This window comes from Epargyreus clarus, unplaced genomic scaffold, assembly GCF_041222505.1.
Source record: "Epargyreus clarus isolate Ecla_fem2 unplaced genomic scaffold, WU_Ecla_fem_2.2 ptg000012l, whole genome shotgun sequence".
NCBI classification, from domain to species: domain Eukaryota; kingdom Metazoa; phylum Arthropoda; class Insecta; order Lepidoptera; family Hesperiidae; genus Epargyreus; species Epargyreus clarus.
The window spans coordinates 6,661,537-6,673,678 of NW_027332220.1; the positions used below are offsets into that span (position 1 = coordinate 6,661,537).

Consider the following 12,142-nt stretch of genomic DNA (forward strand, 5'->3'; position numbering starts at 1 on the left):
CCTAATTGCGAAGTGAATTTTTGAATGTGATTGTTAAGTGAGCTCCATATACCGTGAATTGCTTTTTTTATAATATAGGAGTAGCAGACGAGCATGAAGTCCACCTGATGGTAAGTGGCTACTACCGTCCATGGACATCTGTGATCAACCCCACATAGGATTAGATATTCCTACCTGAGGTCGGCCACAGATGCGCCGCTACCCATGAGGACTAAGCTGGAATGCCTCGAAAAATTATGTCTCCCTTACCAAACCCTTCAAAACGGAACACAGCAGCACTTATCACTGCTGTTATTAGGCAGAAATAGGTGTGGCGGTGGTGCCGCCGGAGTCGGACCACAAAGGGTTCTACCACCTTCAGAATTTTTTTACTGCCCTTTAGTTCCGAATCCGTTTGTTAAGACATTACATTACATTCATTATAAGGGTGGTAGTACCGTAGAACCCTCTGTGGATCGACTCCGATGGCATCGCCGTCCCATATATTTCTACATCCCAGCAGTGTTAAATGCTGCTGTGTTCTGGTTTGAAGAGTATGATAAGGGAGACACATTCTGGCTTAGTCCTCAGGGTTAACGGCGCCTTTGTGGGCGACCTTAGGTGGGAATTTAATCTTATTTGGGGTTGATTACAGTTGTACATGGGCGGCAGTAGCCACTTACCATCAGCTGGACTGCATGCTCGTCTGCTACTTCTATGTTATTAAAAAAATCCGTGCTTACAGACAAAATATAATGGTACATTTTTTCCTACGTTTGTGATTAAAAAATAAGGCTTTCTGCCACAGGTCCTTTGTCTATAAATAACGAGTCGTCGCGCACAGCTAGACGGGTCGTCTCGTGAATGGCCGACCTACATTTCTTTCATAACATCGTGGCTCACTTCGGTCAAGGATTTTCCCTACAGTTATTATTATCATGGCATTACGCATCCAGTCTATGATTTATGTCGTTTTTATGATTTCCTATTTAGTTTTTTTTATGAAATTGACAGTTGATTGATATTCTTTATTATGGGTATAGTAGCTTAGTACTACGGAATAGGAATATGATGATAATATTTTTTGCCTCACGTACATAAGATAATTTGTGTTTTTTCTATTGCCACTGTAGTAACAAGTGAGGAAACCACCTTACGTTAAGTTGTAAGAAATTTGTTATGAACAACTTTTATATACGTCTATCTATTACGGTTTAAGAGATAAAAACATATGGACAGACAGCAGAGGCTTAATTATAGGGTTCCTTTGCACGTAATACTTGATTAGACTCGGCTAACCAAGAAAGCTTCCACTATCTAATTACAATTATACATGTTTTTGTTTCCAGGTGCACGAGCTGCCGCCGGAGAAGCTAAAAATCCGCGATATCGTCCACATCGACATCGCGAACGATCCTCTCCAGCCCGCCGACTACAAGCCGGAGACCGACCCGACCAAGTACAAGTCGGCGAAGACCGGCCGCGGCCCGCTCGTCGGCCCCAACTGGAAGAACGACGTGAAGCCGGTCATGACGTGCTACAAGCTGGTCACCGCCGAGTTCAAGTGGTTCGGGCTGCAGGTGAGTGACTAACCTTGTGTTCAACGTCCCAAACTTGAGAACATCTGAACGTTCAGCGAGTTTTGCCGGAGATAGACCCTACCATGTACAAGTCGGTGAAGACCGACCTAACTGAGATAACTGTGTGAGACCACTCTAACAAACCATTATTCCAGTTGCTTTGAACTAGAAGTCCTACAAGTCCTAATTAGAGGAACATCGTTAAACCAGTGGTATTAATTTATTAAGACTTGTCTAAAGTAACGATTACTTAAAAAGAATAACAGATAAGTAAATAATACTTAACAAGAACACAAGACTGAGTTTTATATAATGCAAAGTGATACCCCAGAAACATATACCACATATTGTTTAAAACTCAATTTTGATATTAAATGTGTATACGTAGCAACCGATATGAATATATAAAATTAAAATACAACAATATTTTTCTTTTTTTTTCAGAGTAAAGTGGAGAATGTGATACAGAAATCGGAGCGACGATTGTTTACTATATTCCACAGGTAACGAATTTTTCGTCTTATAATTTACGTCTTATAATTCGATGGAGCCGGCTGGACGCACCAAAAAACATGACTCATGCGGCGTTACCTCGCTCTGAGGCGTTCCATTTAAGGCTTGAAGTGCAAGCGAGAGCGCGGAACAAAGAGGCACAATCGGCCTCCGCGTATTTACCTCCTTCTCTATATTCATACAAAATATCTATCAAACAAATAAAATTAAAATTTTCTTTTGAAAAATGCAACCATTCCATCAGTATTTTCTTATGACGTTGTCACGTTCAACTATCGTCAGTAAACCGACTTTACAGACAACCGACTTTTTTTGTCAACTTAAATGTCAGAAAAGTGGCGATATTGTTTAAGGGTTGCCGTGGTCACATTTTGACACACTACCTGAAGATGAGTGGGTATATAAAATTGGTTTACCTGAAGTCGATCACATATATGTTGCCGATTCTGAGGATAAAGATGCTCGCCTCATATTTAAATTAGCCGGTATCCATACTCACCAAAACGCAAAACTGCTTCAGGCTTGAAATATGAGTCATTCCAACTAAGTCCTCATGTGTAGCGGTATATCTGTGGTTCTTGTTCGTGGTGAGAAAGATTCTTATCACGGGTTGACTGATGTCCATAGCCGGTAGTGGTCACATACCAGGTGGATTTTAATACTGTACTGTAATATTCGCTACAGCGACAACGTTTTCGAGCAAACGTTAAAAATCTAAGGATACCGTAAACCTCTAGTATGAGTTTTAACGTTTATTCTTAAACGTTCAACGTTTACGAATTCGCTCATACAGCGCCCCCGTGGAACGTATCGGAACAAAAATTTCACATTATGATTTTAATCAAACTGAATAATCAATTATAATAACATTTAATTTTATAAATATAAATACAATGCATTTATTTTCACATTTATAATTTAATTTTGATAGCGTTATAATTCAGTTTTTTGACTGCTTTTCGAGAAGGTTCACAGAGGAGCTGTATGCGCGTATTCGTAAACGTTGAACGTTTTCGAACAAGCGTTAAAACTCGTACTAAGTGTAAACTGTACTGTAAATAAAAACGATGCGAACGAATCCCCCCATAGACAAGTGTTCTGCTCGATGGACGACTGGTACGGCATGACGATGGCGGACATCCGCGCGATCGAGGACCGCACGAAGGAGGAGCTGGAGCGGCTGCGGCGCGAGGGCGAGGTGCGCGGCATGCGCGCCGACAACGAGTAAGCCGGGCGGCACGGTCACGATCACACTATATATTATATATACATATGATACGATATGTTGTTTGTTTATTTGTTTATGTATCATAACCGCGACACACGAAACATGTTCAGTTTGAACGAGGACAAGGGATAGAGTAGGGGGGAGGGTGGCTTAAGTAGGGATTTATGTACGTATCGATAGCCGGAACACACGAAAATGTTCAATTTACATGGGGTGGGGGCCCTCCCTCTCCTCCCTAGCATTGAAGCGTTTATGAAGGAGACGGAATTTAAAAAACGCCAAAGGTAGTGTGAAAATGGAGGAGGGAGGGAGGGGAGAATGAAGTTAATAATGAAAAATACAGTTACAGTTACGTATAACAACAGTATATTTAGACACTAAAATAGGAACTGTTTTGCATTAAACGGTATCTTTAACGTGAAGAATGATGAATTTTGAGTTGTGCGGCTATCCTCGCAAAACAGTCATTACATAAATGTTAATGTGTTGCCAATTTTAGATAACCAGCCTATGCAAAATATATGCCAACTTTCTGTCCTATCTTAAAAATTTTTGATGGAGCATGTGAAATAATCAACATATGGTATTTAATACACCGGTTAACACAAAAATAATAATAATAATAATATGACACATTTTTTTTTTACGTAAACAGTTATTTTCAGAGCTCAAAGTCAAATTTTTATTCACTGGGTGCGATTTTGGAAGTTTAGACAAAGTGCCGATAAACGATGAAATTATTATTATAACAATTTATTGGGACATCTTATCAGATATAGTTTATTTCTGTAATCTTTTGGTATATACTATTTTTTACATTATGTTTTCTTCTAATAATTTAGTTTGTGTTCTTTGTTTATAATATTGTACACTGCATTCTAAACTTGTAATCTTGTTTTATGTTCTCGCATGCATGTTTTATCTATTCTATGACTACAATTAAACATAGTTTAAAATCACACATCACGTCAAAGAATTCGCATCCTTTGACAACAATAATATAAACTAGATGGATAGAAACCAAGTTAATTGAAAGAAATTACTGACTTTTGGAATTATGCCTCATGATTTACAATTTTGGAGTATTCATTTTCGGTTCGACGTATTTGTGATTTAAACCTATGTTTATAAATTTTTCAAAAATAATTTTACTTAAATTACTAAAAATACTAACCTAACAGAAGTAAAACAAGAACTATGCAGTCGATATGATTTTGTACTAACAATTTCTAAATGTAACTAATCTAAAGGTTTGATTTATTTTCTTTTCGTTGTTATTTCCATGATGAAACTATTTGACAGGTCCCGATAAATTACGCTAGGCGGCGCTAATGTAACGCACCCAGCGAATATACATCTTTATCGTAAAACAACATCGACTCCACTGCGACCGGCGGAACCAATCAGGAAGAACAACTAGATCTGAAGCTAGTCTAGCCAAAACATACACGTGAGTTAGCCGTTTTACGATAAAGATATTTTCACAATATAAGACAAATGGGAGTTACGCTTGGTTCAACGTACAGATAAAGAATCGCTTCTGACACTAAAGAGCATGAATACAATTGAATGAACGTTAAAAAAGGAGGTCATTCTCTTCGCCATATTTATTTTTATGGGTACTCCCCAGTATACCTTTTCATATTAAAATTGGAGAACGGTTTATAGATGAATTAATTAATGTGCCGTTTCATTTCCTTTATTTTTGTGCCTCCTTTTTTAATCGTTTTTTGCCACAAAGCAATAAATTGTAAGTTGTAATAACTGTTTTGTATTTCTACTTATTGCTGTTGTATGTAACAGTAACGGGTATAGTACAATTGGTATGGGAAGCTGTTTCTTTACTCCTCATATGTCTGCTTCAAGGCAGACTCTGAACAGATCTCTACTCCTATGGAAATAGTTGGCAGGTTTCAATTGCAATCGCTCTGGTGTGGTGCCACTCGTATAGTAACTTAATTCTTTGGCTAGCTTCATATAGGTGAAATTCAAAAACAATAAGTCAGCCAAAGAGTTAAGTACTTAGTGATATTGGTGGTTGATTTCCATGGGTCGCATGTTCTTTTGATATAATGTTATAGAAATACTGTATATTTATGACACGAATGCTTTTTTTTTGTCAAATATTGTTAATAGAATAATTTGTAAAATATTGTGAATCGTGATCGATCTTCTCGGGGCCATGTGAGGAACGTACCATCGTACACGTGAATGAAAAGGGCAGATTCACTGTTTCGTAGTAAACTGTTGACTAAAATTACATATTTTCAAGTTATAGCGTACATTTCTGTACAATGTGCATGGTAATCTTACAATGATTGAAATAATGTCATGATGTCAATAGACCATCCAGGTGAACTGTTGGAGTGAATGAAAGTGTACACGTTCCTTCATTCAGCGCTCGCCGTATTTCCATCGCCCTCGCACAATGCCTGAGTTTCAGAATCGAGATTGCACCACTTGGCTGCTGGCAGTCATTTGCTCATTATTTATAGTAACGACACAGTTGTTGAAAGCTTATTTAAAATATTAAGGTCTTAAAAAAGAGGAATATAATAATTTACCGTCCATTATCAGTTTCGGACAATTATCGTCATCAATATGTTTCAAGAACAAAATTTTATTATTTGATTCAGAAAATATAAATAGATGTGTATAATAAATTATATTCGTTTAATCACGTTCGCTATGTAATATTGTATCCTCTTAGAATGTTTTACTAGAGATGTATTGGCCTAGATGTGTATACCGCAGGCGATCTCGGTCGAAGCGAGGGCATAGATATTACTGTTAGAAAAATTGTTTCACTAAAATATGGTATAATAATAAATACTATATAAATGAATAAATAATAAGCGACGTAGCCAGTGGTTACAGGTAGTGTTGTCGTTACCTAAATATTAAATAAATAATGTATAATTCAAAATAATAGATTTGGGAAGATAATAAATAAATAATTTGCTGGAATTACATCGGCGTTATTAGCTCCGTAATTTTGGACATGCGCTGTTAATAATACAATGTTCTTACTTTAAGTAATCCACCTGTCTAGGGCAGGCATGTTTTGGCTGTTGTGTATTATAATTATTATAATAGATTTACTATATAAACATATTGCAAGTAACTTCGCGAAATAGTCAGTTTAATTAGTCCAGGCACGAATATTGTTAAGTGGAAATTCGTTGGTGCAATAAATACATTAAAATCGGTAACCCGAGGTATAGGTAGCTCGGTAAATTAATTTATTGTAGGGATGTTGCAAGGTGAATTTGGTACACTAACTTACCATTACTGGGTATGGATGTGGGGTGAATCATGGGGGTCAGTTACATTTATACTTAACTAGGGGATATGGTTCAATTTGCAACATCTCGTTGAAACTTATGCATGTATATTTTTTTATTTAAGTTTGTCGTTTAACAAATCAGTATTTTAATATTTGTGTGACATTCCAGATTCTATTTACCGATAGAGACGTTTGTGAACTTAGTTTGAATTGTCAATTGATTGATTTTCTTATAATATGTATTGTTGTTAGCTCTCTGTCTACTTTACTGCGTACATGATATGCACGTGTTTGCATACAGATTCAGGTCCATGATATATTTTACATGATCACAGTACAATGTATTGGTACTTGGTGGAATTTCGTAACCTGTGTAATGTAGTAAGGGTTTATTTTTGATGTTCCTTTTTTTTTTTTTTGTTAGTAAAATATTATTTTTCATACAGATTGTATAAAATGAACGAATTCTTGTGAATAAAGAGATTTGTAGTTAATTGAAAGAATAGTAAGTTGTTTTATGATCTTGAAATTGCATTTTTGTTCAACCTGTACTATGTAAATGTAAATTTGTTTCTTTTAATTACTCGCTTCTCACCTTATGATTAAATTGTTGTATTTTGTTTATATTTTGTGCGTTAGACATTGTGCATGTAAATCAATAGATGACTTCAGTGGCCGTGTATTTTTTAACTTAGCTCAGAACTCTCGGACATAATGCAATATAGATATGAAATGATTGTTTGTTATTTGTATAAATGACCCATTGAAGTGTAATAGACATAAACTAAAACGTCTTATTTCTTAACGAGAGCTCTGAACCAAGGATCTTTTTAATCTATTGCACTTTATTTTTAAATATTTTTATAACCTAAGTTGTAATAAGTTTTACATCAAATACAGCTTAATATATATATAATTGAGAGTATTCTTTTATTAGTAGAAATTAGTAAATTATTGACAACTCGCTTTTAGCATCGCATAGAGCTTATTGGTTTATTAGTTTTGTTTTTTATTTTTCTAAAGATTCATGTGGAGTAACAGTACTTAATTTTTGTGTTTAACATACAATATTAACCAATTAAATTACAGTTATTCATATTCATACATACACACAACCAATAAGTCTGGTCACGCATCATCGAAAAAACATTGAAATCAATTTAATTTTATTACTTTTCCTTTTTATAATAATTTATTATTTATATTGGACGCCATTGTTTAAAGCTTCTTTTGCTTCCGATTGTTATAGCTTATCTGTTGCAGTTACCAAATAAAATTAAGTACACCTTAAAAATTCTTTTTATTTTTCGAAAACTTTTAGAATTCGAGTCTTTAGAATAGATATGTGTATAGTGCATATTTACAAATCGTCGGATTGACGTAAATTTGCTATCTGTTAAAAGTGAGTAGTATGTATGCGTTAGCCGTCACGAAACTGCTACGCTTGCCAGATCCGTAATAGGGTTCGTACACAAAACTGCGATGCGACGTCGCATCGCAAAAATCTGCGAGCTCCCTCGACGCATCGCAAGAACTTGCGAATTAATTCGCATCGCACATTCCTGCGATGTTTCGTCACACTTGTTGACGCCATTTTTAGTTCGTCCTGAGACAGCGTGTGGGAAAAACGTACAGACCTATATTTGTTGGGTGGGAAGACGTATGTAAAAAAATGACAAAGTACGTCGCTGACTTTTTTATATTACTGATTGAGGAACGCCCTGTTCTTTGGGAAACTAAATATAAAATAAATGATATGTGATAAATGGATGAACCCAAAAATTTTCTTTGTTACTCTTTCCTGAATCTCTTAAGCAATAACAAAAGTGCACACTTGTTTTTACGATCCATGTCACGACCTAATTTTCAATATACGTTCCGTACGGTTGACGGTTATCGAAAGAATGGTCACCCTGGGAGACGCTATGCCGCACGATATCGCATCGCAGCAATTCGCATCGCAATTTTCTGCGTTGCGAATTCGCATCGCGTCGCATCGCAGTTTTGTGTTCGAGCCCATAAATGATCTGCGATTATGGCGGCGGCTGGCGTGTTAAGACCATTTAATAAGTATTAAATTTACTTATGGGGCTATCTAAGATTAAAAGGTTACTTTGACAAGACAAGATTTGTTCCTGTAATCTTACGGTTATGCCAAATAAAGATACTAAGTTGGCAGACTTTTGATTAAATACCTATCAGTATATTTAGACGAAACGAGCGAAAAGTAATTTTAGCACTGGAGTAACAACTTCCAACTTTAAATATACTACTGCGAGCCTCCTAGACCAAAAAAGATAGACAGCGCTCTCAAACAAGTATTGGGGCACACTTAATTGGTTTGCGTACGTAGTGTACCCAAATTACACAGAATAATCTTAGATGATTCGTTGTTATGGTTCGATATGAACTCTTAGAAATAATACCATCATATATTGACATTAGCAAATTTATTTTAACGTTATAACAGCTTCATCTTCGCACCATTCACGTCTATCAGATGCTCGGAGATGCATATGTGCAAGTTGCGCTTCAGTGCCATGTTCCCGAGGCTTCATCTTTCTTTTTTGGTATTGGGCCAAGCACGATAATAAGTTTTCCAACATGATAGAAAAAGCGTTGGATAAGACCCTAGCCTCAATATAATATTTGCCCAATCCCTAGTTCGTTTGGTCAAAATTTACTGGAAATTGCGTAGTTTTCGATAAAGTAATCGTATCGTAGAATCGAATCGAATGGAAGGAATACGATCGCCCGTATTGTTCAATAAGCAATACTACTGACGTTCAGTTCAAATACAATCGATGGCCCCAACGTAGTATGTGGAGTAGTTTAGTAATATTGTGCACACTGATTATATAATACTAAAATCCGTTTGTTTGCAATAAAACATATTTGGTAAATATTGTTTGTATTTAAATGTTTCTAGGTATATTCCATCTGTCAGTAGCACATGGTATTAGTTTCAATAACTTAAGTATAGAGGACAAATTGTCAATTTTAAATGTTTAGCTAATTAAAGTTTTGAAGAGTTCTCGCATTGCAATGTAAGTAAAGTAATAACATTTGTTGTAAAATGTATTATGGATATTTTCAAGGCCAACTGAAATAAAATACTTTAACCGACTCGAATTGTTTGTATTTTAGAACCACATAATATACATACAATATAATACTGTAAACAATGTTGTATAACAATTTAGGGGCCGTTCAAGTATTACGTAACGCAATTTTTGAGGATTTTTGACCCCCCCTCCCCCCCTTGTAACGCACCGTAACGTTTTTCTATACCCCCCCCCCCTTCTCTCTAAACGTTACGTAACACTCAAGTGTCAATTTTTACCCTAAACTCGCTAAAAAGTTATGTTATAGTTTTTATCCTTGGGCGTCTTCAGCCGAACTAGGTCTCCTGAGTATTTTAAGTTAGTTTAAATATAGTCAAAGCATATACAGGGTGAATTTTTCAAACGAGCCTTCAGGGCCAAATCCGAAACTATAAGGATTAGCGAAAAATGCTTGAAAGGAGTTACGAGGCCGATTTTGATAAAAACTAAAACTGCATCATTCGTTTCTTAAAATATATTTTTCCTTAGCCGGGAATCGAACGAGTTCATTTTGAAAAAAATTACACCCTCTATATTATTCCAATATCTGATAGTGTCGCTTATAAGGAGCAAATTCTGGGAAGTAATGTTATGTGACAAATTAAAGGAAAAGAAAAATTTTGAAGAAAATACATATTTTTCCATACATTGGCATACTAATTCTTAAGGATTATACATAACAAATGATTTATGTATATTTTTTTAGAAACATACATAAGTCATACCATTAAAGAATTTGTTGGTTAATCAACTAATTATTCGATGTTATGACCATGATATACGGCTTAGTATGAGAAAGTAATAGTTTGGCAAATAAGTTACCGCCGTTGTTAGGATTTATCTTTTAATAAAATAGATATCTGATTAAATAGTAAAACAACTTCGTTTCAACGTTAAATATGATTTTGTATAACTCTTTGTTATCTCTCTAATCACTCTGATTTGACTCGAAAAAGTCATTCTCGCAAATTGTCAACTTTACACCTGTATTAAACGAACTCCGCCCATAGCAAGTTAAATCTATTATAATGGTCCTAAAAATAACCTTAAGTAAGTCAGACATAAAAATATAAATTATTGGAGAACAAAACGTCCATTTCGAATGATTTGAAACATTGAGCCAAAAAAATTGTTAATACGCGAAATGTTTAGATTGATGAATGGCGGGAACTTAACTGCCAAATTAATATGAAAAAATATGTATTTTCTTAAAATTTAGGCTTTTCCTTTAGTTTGTCATTTATCATTACTTCCCAGATTTTGATCCTTATAAGCAACACTATCAGATAGTGGAATAATATAGAGGGTGCATTTTTTTTTCAAAATGAACTCGTTCGATTCCCGGCTAGGGAAAAAGTTATTTTAAAAAAGTAATGATGCAGTTTTAGTTTTTATCAAAATCGGCCTCGTAACTCCTTTCAGCATTTGTCGCTAATCCTTATAGTTTCGGATTTGGCCCTGAAGGCCCGTTTGAAAAATTCACCCTATATACTACTATACTGTACTATACTTAGTCTAACTCAGAATACTCTGGACTTAGTTCGGCTGAACCCACTCATTCAAGGGATTCCCCGTAAAACGTAAGTGAAAAGGGTTGCCAATTTAGGAGTTTTAATTCTCTATTTTTTTATTAAAAAATGTTACGTAACGTGTATTAAGAAAGACCCCCTCCCGCCCCTGTAACGCATCGTAACGTTTTACAAGAAAAATTGCGTTACGTAATACTTGAACGCCCCCTTACACATTAAAACCCAAATTTACACAAATTGACTCATTAAATATGTTAAATAGTAATTAATTCAATAAACAATAATCAAATTAAATACAACAAAACATTCACACGCAATATTATGGTTATTTAGAGTCAGATAATTTCTGTTACTATTCAATTTAATTAGCATACAGGCATTCTAAAGAGCGTATCATCTGTGATTACATAAACAAAAAGAAATCATGATAATTTTTTCGCTCGTGTGACATTTTTCGTCATACATCGATATTACATTTTATGAGGCACCTAATTAGCGCCACTGCAGACTGTCCAACACTCTTTGAATCTAAATGCGCTTCAAACAAATACTAAATAAATACTATACATTTTCGACAAATGTAACGATGTTATATGGCACTGCGCACATTAATCGGAACCTTTACGACATCGAAGGCCGATTCGGTTCGGGCAGTAAGGAACATTTGTACGAGACATTTGTGTCCACTGCATCTTGGGAACCATGCATCATCGATCAATCACTAGCCGCGAAAAATATTTTCGAATTTAATACACAAGAACAGTTGTAGCACAAAACGATTTTCTGCAGTTTATATAACAATTATGACTATTACAGAATAAGCGTGCTTAGTACCTATTTACATTTCTTGTATAAAGACCTCTTACATTATGTACACATATAAAATCTATCAAAGTTACACTTTGGAGAAGTAGGCAATTTCT

At 35.3% G+C, this 12,142-nt stretch overlaps 1 protein-coding gene across 2 annotated transcripts in view; it reads left to right on the forward strand.

Annotated features, from left to right (window-relative positions):
• vib (phosphatidylinositol transfer protein vib) overlaps positions 1-7,880 on the forward strand; it is a 34,688-nt gene extending 26,808 nt beyond the window's left edge. Inside the window, exons 6-9 of one of the 2 annotated variants that reach the window (XM_073078278.1) lie at positions 1,329-1,559; positions 2,004-2,062; positions 3,162-3,296; positions 4,603-7,880. In XM_073078278.1, coding sequence (XP_072934379.1) covers positions 1,329-1,559; positions 2,004-2,062; positions 3,162-3,296; positions 4,603-4,612 — 435 coding nt within the window. In that variant the 3' untranslated portion in view covers positions 4,613-7,880. Of the gene's footprint in view, positions 1-1,328; positions 1,560-2,003; positions 2,063-3,161; positions 4,140-4,602 lie in introns of those variants that run through there. The other variant, XM_073078279.1, reaches the window with a different exon arrangement.
• Positions 7,881-12,142: the final 4,262 nt, after the last annotated feature.